Here is a 17229-nt window from a genome sequence, read left to right as displayed (position 1 = left end):
TACTCTGCAGCGCACTAAAAATCATGGCCTTAATAGAGACACTGGTTTTATGGCTCATTACATCAATTTGTCACACTCCTTGCTTCCTACTAACCCTCCAGGGTCCTACTATTACAGAGTTGCTAATTGTCCACCTCATGTTAATTGACTACAACATGCATGAACCCCTTCTGCTTAACAATATGTCCCATCTTTTATATAGCTGGACACTGGCTACCTTCTCCACACCTGAAGAACAGCTATGTAAAGCCCTAAAGCTTGTCCGTTCAACCAACAGAAGTTGGTCCAATAAAAGATATTACTTCCACCAACCTTGTCTCTCCCTAGTACTCCGGTTTCAATCCAGCGAACCGGTTAAGCACATTCTTAACTTCAAGTACATGAGCAGTTATATTGACATTAGTGGGACTAGTAATGTGCTTAAAGTTAAGCACAGGATTGAGTGCTTTGCTAGAATCAGGGCCAGAGTATTCAGCATCTTGCGTGATTGAGCCTCTAATGAAGGAAGAGTTCCAGTTGGCAGCATCCCAACACAGGCAGTCAAGACCAAGGGTCAGATCAGGGGCAAACTGGAGGCAGGGAGTAGTGAAGGAGTGCATAGTCAGGGTTGATACAATGGGCCAGAATCTGAATCAGGTTTCAGGGTCTGAGTCAGATGGTGAAGTTCAAAGGAAGCTGAGATAGAAGCCACCAGTTCAGGAGCAAGGAATCGTCGGGGCAGCTCCAGGGAATCTGCATTGTTGCCTGGACACTTCCTGGCACGCTCCTTAGATTTATATAGGGCTGGGAGCCAATCAGGAGTCATGGGGCTGCTGTCTGTCAGATCTGTTGAGGCGGGACTTCCCGTCATCTGTATCCACAGTGGATCCTGGGCTGTGGAGTGCAAGCTGGTTACAGCGGCAGCATGGAGATGTCAGCAGGAACACTACAGGCCTGAGTTCTCGACTCCTGGGGCCTTACGTTAGTTTTGTGCTGACTCTCAACTTCCCATATCTTGTCTCTTCTAAGCTTGACAAAATATTGTACTACGTTCCTTTTACTGTACAATTGTGGATCACTTGAATAACATTGTGATCCTAACTGAAGCTTGGAAATTCCACTTTATTACTATATGAATCTATACAAGTCACTTAGAGAATTTTAAACAACTGCAATATTATTTATTATAGGTTTTTAATTTATGATTGAAAAAGTTTAATAATGTGAAGAACATTGAAGTATGTCTCCCTTAATTTATTGTTTAATACTTCAGGTCTTCACTCTATGACATGGACAATATTAGGAAATCAGTTGTATTGTTGAAGGCCTATTTTTACCAAAAGAGGTATTGATGTTAACAGGGATAAAGTATTGGCAAAGCATTGCAATTATTGTAAATGGAAAGTAACTTGTTCATTGAAGATAAAAATGTTAATTGCAGCATTTCTATGCCAGATCTCTTGTGCTCTGTAATGATGTTCTGATTTGTATTCTAGGTTTTCTTTGCTTTCATGCTGACTCCTCTATTTAAAAAATCAAAGCACGTGGGTATAGTTGAATTTTTGGCAACACTGGCTTTTGGTTTTGTGGGTCTCACTGTTGTCCTGTTGGATGATTTTCCGAAGTCTTTTGTATGGATTCTAAGCCCCTCATGTCAGTGTACGTTCTTGATTGGGATTGCACAGGTAAGTAAACTGTATGTTGTTCTTTACTACCTTTGCATGCACAAACAAATGAAGAGTAACTTGATATAAGGTCTAGCTAAGATACTTATGTGGCTTCCATCACCATAGCCTTAATGTATTGGTCTTCACAATACCCCTGTGAGATAGGGAAGCATTGTTTTTTTCCTCCATTTTACAGAGGAGTAGCTGATACACAGAGCGGGTAAGTGACATGCCAAGGTCACACAAGAAGTCTGTTGCAGAGTAATGAATTGAGCCTGGGACTTCCATGTGTCTGTCTAGCACCATAATTACTTCCTCTTTAAGATGTAACTTTTTTTTTCCTATTTAAGAACGAGTAACTGGGGTATGTAATGTATGTAACATTTCACTGAAATCAGCTTCTGTACCAGATGACTGGAGGGAGCAAATGTAATGCCTATTTTTAATAAGGGTCCAGAGGTGATCCTGGCAATTACAGACCTGTAAACCTAACTTTAATACTAGACAAATTGGTTGAAACTATAGTCAACAACAGAATTAGCAGACAAATAGATAAACACAGCGTGTTGGGGTAGAGTCAACATGGCTTTTGTAAAAGGAAATCATGCCTCTCTAATCTATCAGAATTCTTTGAAGGAGTCAATAAGCATGTGAACAAGAATGATCCGATCTATATAGTTTACTTGGATTTTCAGAAGGCCTTTGACAAGGTCCCTCACCAAAGGATCTTCAGCAAAGTAAGCTGTCATGAGATAAGAGGGAAGGTCCTCCCATGGATTGGTAACTGTTTAGAAAATAGGAAACAAAGAGTAGGGATAAGTTTTCACAATGGAGAGAGGTAAATGGTGGGGTTCCCTGGTGATATTGTGGTATTCAGCATCTTCACAAATGATCTGGAAAAGGGCTTCAAGAGTGAAGTGGTAGAATTTGCAGGTGATATAAAATTATTCAAGATAGTTAAGTTCAGAGCAGACTGCGAAGAGTTACAAAGGGATCTGACAAAACTGGATGACTGGGCAACAAAATGGCAGATGAAGTTCAGTGTTGGTAAGTGCAAAGTAATGCACTTTGGAAAAAATAATCCCAATTATACATACAAAAGGAAAAGGTTTAAATTAGCTGTTGCCACAGGTCTTGGAGTCATTGTGGATAGTTCTCTGAAAACTTCTGCTCAGTGTGTAATGGCAGTCAAAAAAGCTAAGAGAATGTAAAGAACCATTAAGAAAGGGATAGATAATAAAACAGAAGTATCATAATGCTGCTTTATAAGTCCATGGTGCACCCACAACTTGAATACTGTAGGCAGTTGTGGTCGCCCCATCTCAAAAAGATATATTGGAATTGGAAAAGTTATGGAGAAGGGCAACAAAAATGATTAGGGTATGGAGAGATTAAAAAGATTGGGACTGTTCATCTAAAAAAAAATGATTAAGGAGGGATATGATAGAGGTCTATTAAATTATGATAGGTATGGAGAAAATGAATAGGGAAATGCTGTTTGCCCCTTCACATAACACACAAACTAGGGGTTACCTAGTGAAATTAGAACAGGAGTACTTGTGGCACCTTAAAGACTAACAAATTTATTTTAGCATGAGCTTTCGTGAGCTACAGCTCTTTTTTGATGCATAGATGGAACACACACAGGAGAGAGATATATATACACAGAGAAGAACAAAAAAGGTGGAAGTATGCATAACAACAGGAAAAGTCTAATCAATTGAGATGAGCTATCATCAGCAGGAGGAAAAAAAAACTTTCTGAAGTGATAATTAATAGGCAACGGTTTAAAACACAAAAGGAAGGACTTCTTCACACAACGCACAGTCAACCAGTGGAACTTGTTGCCATGGGATGTTGTGAAGGCCAAAAGTGCAACTGGGTTTAAAAAAGATTTAGATAAATTCATGGAGGATAGGTTCATCAATGGCTATTAGCCAAGATGCTCAGGGACACAACCCTGTGCTCCGGGTGTCCCTGAACCTCTGACTAGTTGAAGCATCGGGAACTGGCCACTGTCAGAGACAGGATACTAGGCTAAATGGACCATTGGTCTGGCCCAGTGTGGCTGTTGTTATGTAAGATATAACCTTTACTTGTCAAGTTACTAATACATTGCAAATATTTGTCTTACCTCAGTTTCAAATATTTTAAATAGTTCAATATTTTTCTATAAATCTGTGAATTTTTTTTATTCATGGCCTAAAGCATGACCTTTTTATAATTCCCTGCAACAAACAACTTAATATGAACTAAAATACTGTGTGCTGTTGTTTTTTTCTTTTGAAACTAGCATTACATCTTTTTTGCATTTGTTACAATGACAATCACCCACCCTTAGTTCTTATATAATATTACTTTGTAATTTTATTTTTGTACTGTGTTGTCATGTTTTAATTTCAGGTTGGTGAAAATGCAGTTTGTAGCATCTAAACTTTTTCATGTTGGTTTGCAGGTCATGTATCTGGAAGATTATGAAGATGGTGCAATATTTTCAAATTTAAATCACGGCCCTTATCCACTAGTTATTTCTCTTATTTTACTGGTTCTGGATAGCATGTTTTACCTACTTCTAGCTGTCTATCTTGATCAGGTCATTCCAGGTATGTTGTTTAGAATCTGAGATAAATATTGAACAGAACCACATAGATCCTGAATTTCATAACTTGAAATCTGGCAGCTTTGGGTGTTAAACACTTCTGAAAACCAGACCCTTAATTGATGGTTCTAACATACTGTATTTAAATAAAATGTCCAAGACACTTTGGTATATAGCAATGCCACTTCTGTGGGGTTTTTTTCTTTAACTTCATGTAAAGCAACACTCATGTCAAGCAAAAAGATGAGAAGTGTGGCTGTTAAATATTTAGAAATGTATTTATAAATGTTTTAAATATTACTTTAAAATATATGGTTTTTCATTCAAATACATTTTACTTTTCTGAACTATACTAATGAAGTGGGAAAAAACACAGATTAGGGTTTGATTCTGCTTGGTTATGTCTTGTTATATCTATTTTGTAGTTGTCTCATCTCAAAAAAAGATATATTTGAATTGGAAAAGGTTCAGAAAAGGGCAACAAAAATGATTAAGGGTATGGAGCGTCTGCCACATGAGGAGAGATTAATAAGACTGGGACTTTTCAGGTTGGAAAAAAGATGATTAAGGGGGAATATGATAGAGGTCTGTAAAATCATGAATGATATAAAGAAAATAAATAAGGAAAAGTTACTTAATCCTTCTCATAACAAAGAACTAGGGGTCACCAGATGAAATTAATGGGCAGCAGGTGTAAAACAAACAAAAGGAAGTATTTTTTCACACAACACACAGTCAACCTGTGGAACTTCTTGCCAGAGGATGTTGTGAAGGCCAAGACTATAACCTGGTTCAAAAAAAGAACTAGATAAATTAATGGAGGATAGGTCCATCAATGGCTATTAGCCAGGATGGGCAGGGATGGTGTCCCTAGCCTCTGTTTTGTCAGAAGATGGGAATGGGCAACAGGGGATGGATCATTTGATGATTATCTGTTCGTTCCTTCTGGGGAACATGGCATTGGCCACTGTGAGAAGACAGGATACTGGGCTAGATGGGCGTTTGGTCTGACCCACTATGGCCGTTCGTATGTTATGTTCTTCTTGTTGTTCCAGAATAGTTTTCTTTCCTTACTGACCAAGTTGTTATCACAGTCTTTGCCATTGTTGTTCTTGAGAATTGTGTCTGTCCAAGATGTTATGTTAAATTATTGATGTGTTAATAAGTGTGACACATCTAGGAACAAATTTATTAATACCTATGAACATATTCCTCTCTACTGCATGCGTGAGATATTTCAATAGAAACTCCTTTGCCTCTGATCTTTCTCTTTATGACATGTGTATTTAAATCACTCTTCTCAAGATCCTGATTCTGGAAAGTATTTAAGTACTTGCATAAATCTATCACTTCTCAGCAAAACACTTAAGGATAAACTTCGCTGAATAGGGATGCTTTCCTTAATCAGAACCTTAGTGGTGGGTTTAATGCCAAGATAAGGACGGTGGCATGATTAGGCCCAGTTTTGGTAGCCAAAATTCAAACACTGAATCATATTTGCGTTTAACATTCAGAAGGCTTTCTTTCTTTCTTATTGCTTAGGTGAGTTTGGATTACGACGGACATCATTTTTCTTTATGAAGCCCTCATTTTGGTCAAAGCGCAGAAGAAATTACAAGGAGTTATATGAGAGTAGTGTTAATGGACTCTTAAGTTTCAGTGAGATGGTTGAACCTGTATCTTCAGAATTTCAGGGAAAAGAAGCTATCAGGTATAACTTCCTGCTATGGCACAGATTCATTGTCGCACTTCCCCTGTTTCGCGTGTGCCTAGGAATTAACAGTAATTTTCAATCTGTTGATTCAATTAGCGTATGGTATGCATTACATCTAGTTCTTTACACATTTAAGTAGCAATTGTCCATTTTCTATGTAGCCACATTTTCCGTTATATGGATGTTTTCCAAAGACAACAAAGTTGGTTTTGGAAAAGGAAATGTTTACCTACTGTATGTCAATCAAATCAAACCTCCTGAAAATAGTTTTAGTCTAGCAGGATGAAGCAAAATGAAATCCTGGTTCTTTGGTTTCAGTGATGCCATAAGTGGTTTCAGATGCCGAAGTCAGGTGGGTTTACAGTTCAAGAAAAAAGTATTTCTCTGTTAAATCTTGCAAACTGGATTCAGATGGGTTTTGTAAATCCTTTTGGTATTCATGTGAAGAATTGCACATTCCACCAAAGCCACACAGGGGAGCCACTAGACTAGCTTTCCTAGGACATGATCTACAACAGCACCATTAAAAAAAAAAAAACAGTAAAAGTGATCCATTTCCAGCACCTTTTGCAGTCCATGTGGAAAATGACATTAATTCTCTTACATCTGTACCTTCATATATTCCCAATATTTTAATATCAGTGTTTATTCTCAATCTCAATATGAGCTATTAAATCGCTGCTATTGTTATTTGCTGTTATGATGGCATGATAGACATTGAGAAATAATCTAAATCTCCATTTTTCTTACATGGTTCCATTAGTCTCAAACAAAAATATTTGTGTTCAAGGGCCAGAATCAAACTAATTTTTTTTTTGTTAATGTCTCAAAAAATTGTTTTGAATAAATCACTTCAGTGTGAAGATCAGGTTTTTTCCCCAGATCTTCCTAAGATGGATCATTCTTACTCCTTGCCTCATTTCACATCAACCAACGCTTTTCCCCTGAGTCACTGGTGTCAGCATCATCCTCCCATATTTGTCATCTTCTCACACAAAGATTTCATATCCTTTTCCCCCACCTTGCTCTCTACAGATAGATCATACCTCCTGACTTCATCTGTACGTCCACTACACTTTCGGAGTTGATATAGTTCTCAAAGATCTACCTCTGTCATGGTGCCTTTGGAGAAACTAGCTGAACTACCTTTATCTTAATACATTGGAGGCGTAATTGTGGGGGAGGACTTGGATTTCATATATCCTTCTTAGGAGAGAAAAACATACCAGGGTTAACTTAGTCTTACTTACCACCACTTTGTCCACTCTAATAATACATTTCACCTCTTTGTCTACCATCTGTCTGTCTCCTGTGAGATGACTGGGGCATAGACTGGGCCTTCTTTTCTGTTTAGAAATTGCTAGTACATTCTTGGTGCTATTAGAAATAAATAACGATATGGGTTACTTAAAGAATTATTCAGCTGCCATGATAGAAAATACTGAAGTCAATGAGGAAACACCCACCCTGCCCCATATTGCCAGCACAGAGAGGCAATAATATAAACAATTCAAGCAAAAGATTGCAAAAAGATGTCCACTCTCTTGGTTTGCTTACATGTTTCTCCAACACATTTTGTGTGATTTCAGCATAGCTAAAAAATGTGTCAAAACCTTCCTATATCAGCATTGCAGAGCTGTTCATCTTGATCTTTTTTTGCAAAAGAAAATGATATTTTTAAGCTCTTCTTTAATAAAATGACACGTCTTCTTTCAGAATCAGCTGTGTTCAGAAAACATTCAGAAAAAAGGGTGAAACTGTGGAGGCTCTCAGAAGTAAGAAAATTTCTACCTTCTAAGCTTCGTATCAAAAATGGAAGGAGAAATAACCCATGAACTTAATGTCCTTTGTGCTTTTTCTTTGGGTGGGAGCATGAAGTGTTAAATATAGTTGTGTGTGTTCTCCCTCATGTCTTTAGCCAGTCTGCCTGTAACTGTATGACAAAGGGGCTCGGAACAGACTCTATAGGATTTCCCTCCTTTTCAGTCCTTTTCCTTGTGGGGTGTCATCTTTCCCTTCATTCTTAGTCCCCTTTTCTGTCTCCTAACTACAGTGAGTATGCACAGAGGAACCTCTTATTAGCTCCTGTGAGCTGGTGGTATGGGAGCCTCTAACTCGGTGGTTCTCGACCCTCGGGCTGCTTGCGGCCCAGTCGGCACACAGTTGTGGCCCATGTCACATCCTCAGAGCCATACAGGAAGTATATATATCGTGTGGATGTGGCCCACATAACACAAAGAGAGCTGCCTATGTGGCCCACAATGGTAAACAGGTTGAGAACCACTGCACTAACTACTTCTAAGCTCAGGTCTCCTCATGGGCAGTGCTCGCAGGGAATCTAATCCCCACTTTTATTTATTGCTGCTGTTGCAGTTTTACCAGGCTGTGTTAAAAAGTTGAGGTAAGATGTTCCTTGGAATACAGAGTAAATGCATAGCCTATATGTCAGTATTTTAATTTACTGCAGTGACATAAACCTGTGCAGAATAACACAACAGATGTCATTAACTTCTTATTTCACTTGTTCCTTTCTTCTTTCTGGGTTAGGTTTATCCTTTGACATATATGAGGGTCAGATTACAGCTTTACTTGGGCATAGTGGAACAGGCAAGACAACACTGATGAACATTCTTTGTGGACTCTGCCCACCTTCTGATGGTGAGAATTCTCTGGCTTTAGGAAAAAATAGGAAGTGTGTGGCTGTAATCTACTAATTTTAATGTCCTTTTTTCCTTCCTTCAAAACCTGAGGCCACTGACGTTTGAGGATATTTCAAGTTACACTCCTTTTCTCAGGCTATTCTGAAATAGGTTAATTTTAAATTATACATACATTTTAATTGGTGGAGTTAGCCCGTCTATGCTGATGATCAAAGTAGTGGTTGGGTTTAAAAAACATTTCAATTTTTTTTTACTTTTTGTTCTTTAGGGTTTGCATCTGTCTATGGACACAGAATCTCTGAAATTGATGAAATGCTCGATGTACGAAAGCTAACGGGGTTTTGCCCACAATTAGATATACATTTTGACGTATTAACTGTGGAAGAGAATTTATCAATATTTGCTCATATTAAAGGGATATCTCCCAATGCTCTGATACAAGAGGTAAGTCACTCAGGTAAAGATTCTATACAATGTGTATTCACTGTTTATTAGAATAGTTTTATTGATTGCATAATGGAAGTCGCTTTGCAAGTCTTGTTTACAATAAAAGATCTAAATACACTGTTTTATTGAAGAGGGAAAATATAGGAAGATACTTTAAGTAAAGATTATTGAATTTGTTCTAGAAGAACAAAATATTAATGGAACATCTAAATACTAATGCGTGTTTACAAACATTGGTCTCCTGTAATTTATCCATTCTTGGTAGGTTAAACTTCAAGGCCTTGATCCTGGAATAGACAGTGTGTTGACAGTTGGTACTGGGGTTTGCCTCCAGGAAGCTCATTCCAGGAAAGGGGCTTAAAAATGTTAATGACTTCTTTGTTTCGGTGTTCACAGAGAAGTCTGAAGGAATGCCTAACATAGTGAATGCTAATGGGAAGGGGGTAGGTTTAGAAGATAAAATAAAAAAAGAACAAGTTAAAAATCACTTAGAAAAGTTAAATGCCTGCAAGTCACCAGGGTCTGATTAAATGCATCCTAGAATACTCAAGGAGCTAATAGAGGAGGTATCTGAGCCTCTAGTTATTATCTTTGGAAAATTATGGGAGACGGGAGAGATTCCAGAAGACTGGAAAAGGGCAAACATAGTGCCCATCTATAAAAAGGGAAATAAAAACAACCTAGGAAACTACAGACCAGTTAGTTTAACTTCTGTGCCAGGGAAGATAAGGGAGCAAGTAATTAAGGAAATCATATGCAAACACTTGGAAGGTGGTAAGGTGATAGGGAATAGCCAGCATGGAATTGTAAAGAACAAATCATGTCAAACCAATCTGAGAGCTTTCTTTGATAGGATAATGAGTCTTGTGGATAAGGGAGAAGCAGTGGATGTGGTATACCTAGACTTTAGTAAGGCATTTGATATGGTCTCACATGATATTCTTATCAATAAACTATGCAAATCAACTTAGATGAGGCTACTATAAGGTAGATGCATAACTGGCTGGATAACTGTACTCAGAGAATAGTTATTAATGGTTCCCAATCCTGCTGGAAAGGTATAACAAGTGGGGTTCCGCAGGAGTCTGTTTTGGGACCGTCTCTGTTCAATATCTTCATCAATGACTTAGATATTGGCATAGAAAGTATGCTTATTAAGTTTGCACATGATACCAAACTGGGAGGGATTGCAACGGTTTTGGAGGATAGGGTCATAATTCAAAATGATCTGGACAATTTGGAGAAATGGTCTGAAGTAAACAGGATGAAGTTTAACAAAGATAAATGCAAAGTGCTCCACTTAGGAAGGAACAATCAGTTTCACACATACAGAATGGGAAGAGACTGTCTAGGAAGGAGTACGGCAGAAAGGGATCTAGGGGTTATAGTGGACCTCAAGCTAAATATGAGTCAACAGTGTGATGCTGTTGCAAAAAAAGCAAACATGATTCTGGGATGCATTGTGTTGTGAGCAAGACACGAGAAGTCATTCTTCGGCTCTACTCTGTGCTGGTTAGGTCTCAGCTGGAATAGTGTGTCCAGTTCTGGGCACCGCATTTCAAGAAAGATGTGGAGAAATTGGAGAGGGTCCAGAGAAGAGCAACAAAAATGATTAAAGGTCTAGAGAACATGACCTATGAAGGAAGGCTGAAAGTTGTGGCATCTCCATCTCTGGAGATATTTAAAAGTAGGTTAGATAAGTGTCTATCACGGATGGTCTACATCAGTGTTTCCCAAACTTGGGACGCCGCTTGTGTAGGGAAAGCCCCTGGCAGGCCGGGCCAGTTTGTTTACCTACCGCGTCCACAGGTCTGGCTGATCGCGGCTCCCACTGGCCCAGCCCTTAGGGGCTTTCCCTACACAAGCGGCATCCCAAGTTTGGGAAACACTGGTCTAGACAGTATTTGGTCCTGCCATGAGGGTAGGGGACTGGACTCAATGACCTCTCGAGGTCCCTTCCAGTCCTAGAATCTATGAATGTTAATTAGAAAAATTTTAAATGATCAGTAATTTGTCAAACTATAACATCAGATTGCTGATAATTATGCCAGTCATGTTTTAATCACTGTATCTCATTTCTATTGACATGAAACACTTTTTTGTTGGTATATTTTTAAAGGTGCAGAAAGTGATGAATGATTTGGATATGCAGCCCATCCGAGATAACCAAGCTAAAAAATTAAGTGGAGGGCAGAAGAGAAAGCTGTCGATAGGAATCGCTGTTCTTGGGAGCCCAAAGGTAAGGGGGCATAAGCACAGTACTAAGTTACTGCTTGTTCCGTATATATGCATGCATAGTGTACCTGTGCGCATATTACTTGGCAATTACAAGCAATGCAAATAAGGTGCAAAAATATGTCAACTGTTCCTATGTTTTCATACCAACTCTGGCTTAAACAGTTAAAATTCCCAAATTGAAGCATGCAACCTTTACATTGCAAAGAGTTAACTGTGTTAGTGAGTGTAGTAACTGGATTATATCATGCTTTTCTGTGGTAAATTAGCATAAAAAGTTGCACTGCATCTGGAATGGAGGGTAGCGCATTCCACCCTCTAAAAACAGTACAGTACAAGTTGTCAGAGAGAGCAGGCTCATGGCCTGAAAAAGCCATGCAAGCACCTGGGACATGACAGAGAGTATATGGCACTATCTGATTACGGAGTTAAATGGTTGCTATTTGTGACCTATAAGGTGTGATGCTCTTTTAGACTGGGTACATATTTAAAGGCTGCAGTATACAGCCTATATGTGACAATCCCCTTCATGATTTCCTACCTTTTTAAAAAACATACATATTTAATTTCACCAACTATTGGTAAAAGGAACCAATGTGTCTTTTTACCATTGTAGTTTAAATTTATTTATAGTGGGAACTGAACGTATCCAGTTGTGAAGATGCATTTCTGTGACGTAGCGTATGATTTTTCTGTTTATCACAAATAGGTGATGTACTTGTTTAAAAGAAAGTAGTGATGATGGCTGTTTTGCATAGCTTTTAGTTGGTTAAAGTAAGACATTTTTCCCACCCTACCTTTAAACAAATAGAGCATAACTGCCCTTGAATTAATAGTCTCCCTGTGGGTATCTCAGATGTGACTATGGAGGGTTTGGATTTTTTTATTCCCTTTTTCCTAATCATTATGTAGGTTTTACTCTTGGATGAACCAACTGCTGGTATGGACCCATGTTCTCGGCACGTTGTTTGGAATCTCCTGAAAAACAGACAAGCCAATCGGGTAACAGTATTCAGTACTCATTTCATGGATGAGGCAGATATTCTTGCTGGTGAGTTTTGCTGTGGCCCTTTGGGACATATTTACTGGGGGCTTGCAGAGTGTAAATTAGAATTGTATTTAGTATAGAAGGTGAACAGGTGCTCCTTCCACTGTCAGTAGACAGAGTTTTCTCTCTTTAGTCATGCCATTGTTTTATGAGTAGATTGAGGGTCCTCAGAATAAAAACACCTGTTTTTGTTTCTAGATCGAAAAGCTGTGATTTCTCAAGGTACACTGAAATGTGTTGGCTCATCTCTTTTCCTCAAAACCAAATGGGGAATTGGCTACCGCTTGAGGTATTATTTTGTAGTTTATAAGCCACCTTCATTGTGTCATGTTATATTTGCTTTGTCTTCCCCTTAAGATGTAGGATAATTTTAAAATATCCTACTAAATTTTTAAAGATTTTATTTTTTTGACATTAGGGAAAGTCAGATATCACTTTCACTCTGTTTTGTTGTTCTGTTGGCTACACTTTCAAAAAATGGCAATGAAGAAACAAAGAGGTTTTAAAATACTCTGTATTTTTAGCATGCATATAGATGGATATTGCAATACAGAAGCTACAACAGCCTTGATCAAACAGCATATCCCTGGAGCCAGCTTGGTACAACAGAATGAACAGCAGCTTGTGTATACCTTACCTTTTAAAGACGTGGACAAGTTTTCAGGTATGATGATATTGTAATTCAGTGCTGTGTGTGTATGTATGTATGTATGTATATAGGGGGAAATCAGCTGATCATAATGGTACCTTCAGAGAAGTATGTATATGTACTTTTCTTTATATATGTACTTTTTCTGATGTTTATAATTAGACAGTGAAAACTGACAATAGTGTTGAAAATTTGTAAGCATGTTCTTTGCCTTAATTCCCAGTCACTCATTCATTTCTTGGGCACGTGTTGACTAAGGCCTGCTCTACACCTGGAACTGAAATCAACCTAGCTACTTTGCTAAGGGGGTGTGAAAAATTCACGCCCTTGTGAGACAGTTAATCTGACCTAAGCTATCGTATAGACTCTTCTAGGTTGATGGATTGACCTAGCTACCATCTCCTGAGGGTGGCTATATTACAATGGCAGAAAAAACCCTTTCGTCACTATAGTAAGTGTCTACACTACAGCATCATAGCAGTGCTGCTGGAGCACTTGTAGTGTAGACATAGTGTTAGCCCTGGTCTACGCTAAAATGTTAGATCAATCCAGCTAAATTGCTTAGCGGTATGAAAAATCCACACCCCCTTAATGGCATAGATAAACCAACCTAACCCCTGGTGTAGACAGCAATAGTTTGATTTGAAGAATTTTTCCATCAACTTAGATACCATCTCTCAGGGAGGTGGATTATCTATGCCAACGGGAGACGCTTTACCATCGGCGTAGGTAGTGTCTGCAGCGGTGCAACTGCTGTAACGTTTCAAGTGTAGACAAGCCCTAAGACTGCTTTAGAGACTGTGTTCAGCATCTGGAGAAGAGGGGGTCCATCAACTCTTTCTCCTAGCAGCTGCTCAAGGCAGCCTAGCCTTCCTGGACAGGAAGCCTGGTACGTTAACTGTGAGGTGAGGCTTTGGCAGTAAATATGTAAAGCAGAGGAGGATGGGTTTTAACAATGGAAATGCAGAGGACCCCCCTCTTGGTCCAAGATAAAGCTCTTATACTACGCATGCCCTTTTTGCTTTTATCAAATTGAAATAAAAAATAACTTGGACCATTTTAACGTACGGATGGCAAAAGAGATACTAGCCATACAGAATCCGAGCCTGTTGTGAGCTGGAAAGGATATTGTGTCATCACAGGGAAATTTGCTGCTATGAGAGAGGGATTGTGGAACAAATATAATGGATTGAATCAAATCCCAGACAAAAACTGCTTTAAAATGGAGTTAAGGTTGAGAGTATAGATGTAAAATATATTGCAGGGATCTTGCAAGTTTGTTTGGGTGCTCTGACTTTGCACTTCCATACCATAATACTCTGCATGGAGGTAGGACATATAGAGTCAAATCCTCCTCTGAATCAGATGGAAGGAAAACTTGACTCGACAAGTCCTACCTAAGCGGTGAGTGCCTTAAACTCCAATCTAGAGAGTCATTCTATCTCTCTCTATGGCCCAATGAATATTTATGTAGTCATAAAAAGTAGAGCAGCTTCAACAGAAGAGACTGGTAGCGGAATGCCTATAGCCTGGTGATTAGGACCCTTTCTCTGAGAAAGGGGAGATCTGAATTCATGTCTCTGCTCAAGAGTGGGGATTCAAACCTGGGTCTCCTACAACCCAAGCAACCACTGAGCTAAAAATTACACAGACACATGCAGTTTCACGGGGGGGTAGGGACTGTGTGCATCTTTTTGTGAATAAACCATTCAGAAAATTTCACTGAGCTCTATTACTAAGATCACTTGGGACAAAGCATAGGTCTGACAGGTGCTACATTTCTTTAAGGACTCATTTTTAAATTAATTTTAACTCATAAACTATTTGATGGACTTAATTGTAAGTTCTCAAAAGATCGATTTTGGACTTGGAGAGTAAATGCTGTTGTTTTGGGGAGAATGTGCTGTGTTTCTCATACCTAACATACTGATTGAAGATCTGCTTTAAACGCAAAACTCATCTCAGCATTAACTATAGCACCTTGACCTGGGTCTCTACAATTAACATATTGTACATATATTGTATGTATTCATTAAAGAGTCTCACCTTGTGGGGCACGCTATGGGTTTTTATTAAATCAGAGGCAATTCTGGTGGGCAAATGTAATTTTGTTGCCAAGCAGTCACATTATTTCACCTCTACAGGATTATTTTCTGATCTAGACACTCATTCACATTTGGGTGTTATTAGTTACGGAGTTTCCATGACAACGTTGGAGGATGTGTTCCTGAAGCTGGAAATTGAAGCAGAAATTGATCAATCCGGTGAGATGTAACTATATTAACCTTTTTCTTTGTGACTTGATTAGTTGTGGTTAATTTTTGTAAAATTGTATTGAGCACTTTTCACTATGAAAAGCAGAAATAATAACACAAATGGCCTATCATAGAATATTACATCAAACAGTATGTGACACTTAAGAACACATGCTGTTGTGGGCTCCTTGAAATACCTGACCAGAACAGCAAACAAAGGGCAAAGAGGTTGGAAAATGATCCCTGTCTGAGGTCCAGAGCTGTACAGGTCTCGTGCTGAACCTAAGTTCAAAAATATACATTTCCCTATGGGATTTTGCACTTGCACTTGCACTCAATTGTGGACATAGGAAATACAATTAGATTTCCAGCCACTTGATTTGAAAAATGTATTTGTACCTCTAAATAGAATTTAAATATCTAACCATCATTTATACCCACCGTTAATTGCACCCCATATGATTGTTGGTGTAAAGTCAGAGGCCTGTTTGAAAAGGACAGCTTCTTGCTGTCCTTTAGGGGATTACTCCAAAAGTAAGCAATACCCTTCTAGGTTCTATGTTTAATAGATGAAAGTATCCTCACCTTTCTAGGCTGTGTTGTTAACTACAGGGTATTGAACTATCCTATACTCGGAAAGTTGTTTAGAAAGAGTTTAACAGCTGAATACTCCATGATATCTAGCACTATTGGTAGTTGCATAGGCTAAATTAATTAGGCTAATTAAAATCTCCATCTTTTGGGTGTATGCTGGTTGCATAGGGGATCAGAAAGGAGTTTTTCTGCTTCTGTACAACATTGCACAGTTTGTTTAGATGCATTGTATAGACTTTCTACCACCAACATTTGGCTACTCCTGAAGGCAGGATACTACATGATGTGGTCCAGTGACTTGATCAGGAAAGGTAAATCCTATGTTTCGTTTATATCCCCCTCTCTTTTCCTGCAGATTATAGCATATTTAATTCCCAGTCAGCAGGCGAGGAAATGGATACAAAATTGCTTGATGAGATGGAACAAAGCCTACTGATACTCTCTGAGACAAAATCATCTGCAGTAAGCAATACAGCTCTCTGGAAAGAGCAGGCCTCTACTATAGCAAAGGTTCACTTCCTTAACTTAAGACGTGAAAATAAGTCATTGGGACTTATGTAAGTATTAAGATGGCTTCCCGTTTCATTTACCAAAATCCATTTATGAATGTCAGAAGTTCACATGCTTAGATATGTTTTAGTAGTTTGTTTTATACCTGTGGTGCTTAATGTAGCTTTTCATCATGGTTTTTAAACTGGACATTAAGATCTTTGAGTTGGATGATGAGTTGGAGGGCGTGACATTGGAATTAAGCTCTTTAGTTTATGGAGATGATGTCATATAACTGGCAGACATGTTTGAATTAATCATGGGTCTCTTTGCTATCATGGAAAATCAGTGTAGTAGGCTTGAACTTACAATGAAGACATAGTGGTTGCATCTTGGAAAAGGGACAGTAGAAAAAGTAGAACAAGTGGAATCTTATATGTGCTGCTGAAGCTTGATCAGTGCCGACGATTCCACCAAGGATTAGGCTAAAAGATGTGGCTTAGCCATGAGTGCTGCACAGAAACAGATGAAAATACGGACTGATCAAAACATTATATTTGGTACCAAAGTGAATATTTATCACACTAGTGTACTAACAGTATTAAACAGACTTCAGAAAGCTGCAGGCAGTAGTGGTGAGAGTTTTTTGAAAGATGACAAGTGTAACATGGAATGATTTTAAGACATGAAGTTAAATGGCGGGGGGAGGATGTGAAATTAGGGCATGAGAGTGATTACAATAAAAAAGATTGCAATGGTGAGGACGCTGTAGAACAGGGGTTCTCAACCTTTTCCTTTCTGAGACCCCCCCCACAACATGCTATAAAAACTCCAGGGCCCGGTGGGGGCAGAAGGGACTTGAGCATCGGTATAGTTTGACTTCTATTTTGGGT

The 17229-nt window shown here is 38.7% G+C and overlaps 1 protein-coding gene across 3 annotated transcripts in view; it reads left to right on the top strand.

Moving 5' to 3' along the window:
* Positions 1-17229, top strand: part of ABCA5 (ATP binding cassette subfamily A member 5) — a 96743-nt gene that overhangs the window by 59156 nt on the left and 20358 nt on the right. For all 3 annotated transcript variants that reach the window (XM_039500855.1, XM_039500856.1, XM_039500857.1), the window contains 12 exons: positions 1476-1664; positions 4102-4249; positions 5788-5956; positions 7676-7734; positions 8507-8617; positions 8888-9063; positions 11186-11305; positions 12214-12352; positions 12548-12638; positions 12874-13013; positions 15143-15262; positions 16203-16404. In XM_039500855.1, the coding sequence (XP_039356789.1) occupies positions 1476-1664; positions 4102-4249; positions 5788-5956; positions 7676-7734; positions 8507-8617; positions 8888-9063; positions 11186-11305; positions 12214-12352; positions 12548-12638; positions 12874-13013; positions 15143-15262; positions 16203-16404 (1664 nt within the window). The remainder of the gene's footprint in view (positions 1-1475; positions 1665-4101; positions 4250-5787; positions 5957-7675; positions 7735-8506; positions 8618-8887; positions 9064-11185; positions 11306-12213; positions 12353-12547; positions 12639-12873; positions 13014-15142; positions 15263-16202; positions 16405-17229) is intronic.

The sequence above is a fragment of the Mauremys reevesii genome, linkage group 15, assembly GCF_016161935.1.
Source record: "Mauremys reevesii isolate NIE-2019 linkage group 15, ASM1616193v1, whole genome shotgun sequence".
Classification (NCBI taxonomy): Eukaryota; Metazoa; Chordata; order Testudines; family Geoemydidae; genus Mauremys; species Mauremys reevesii.
This window is presented reverse-complemented; position numbering and strand designations above follow the sequence as displayed.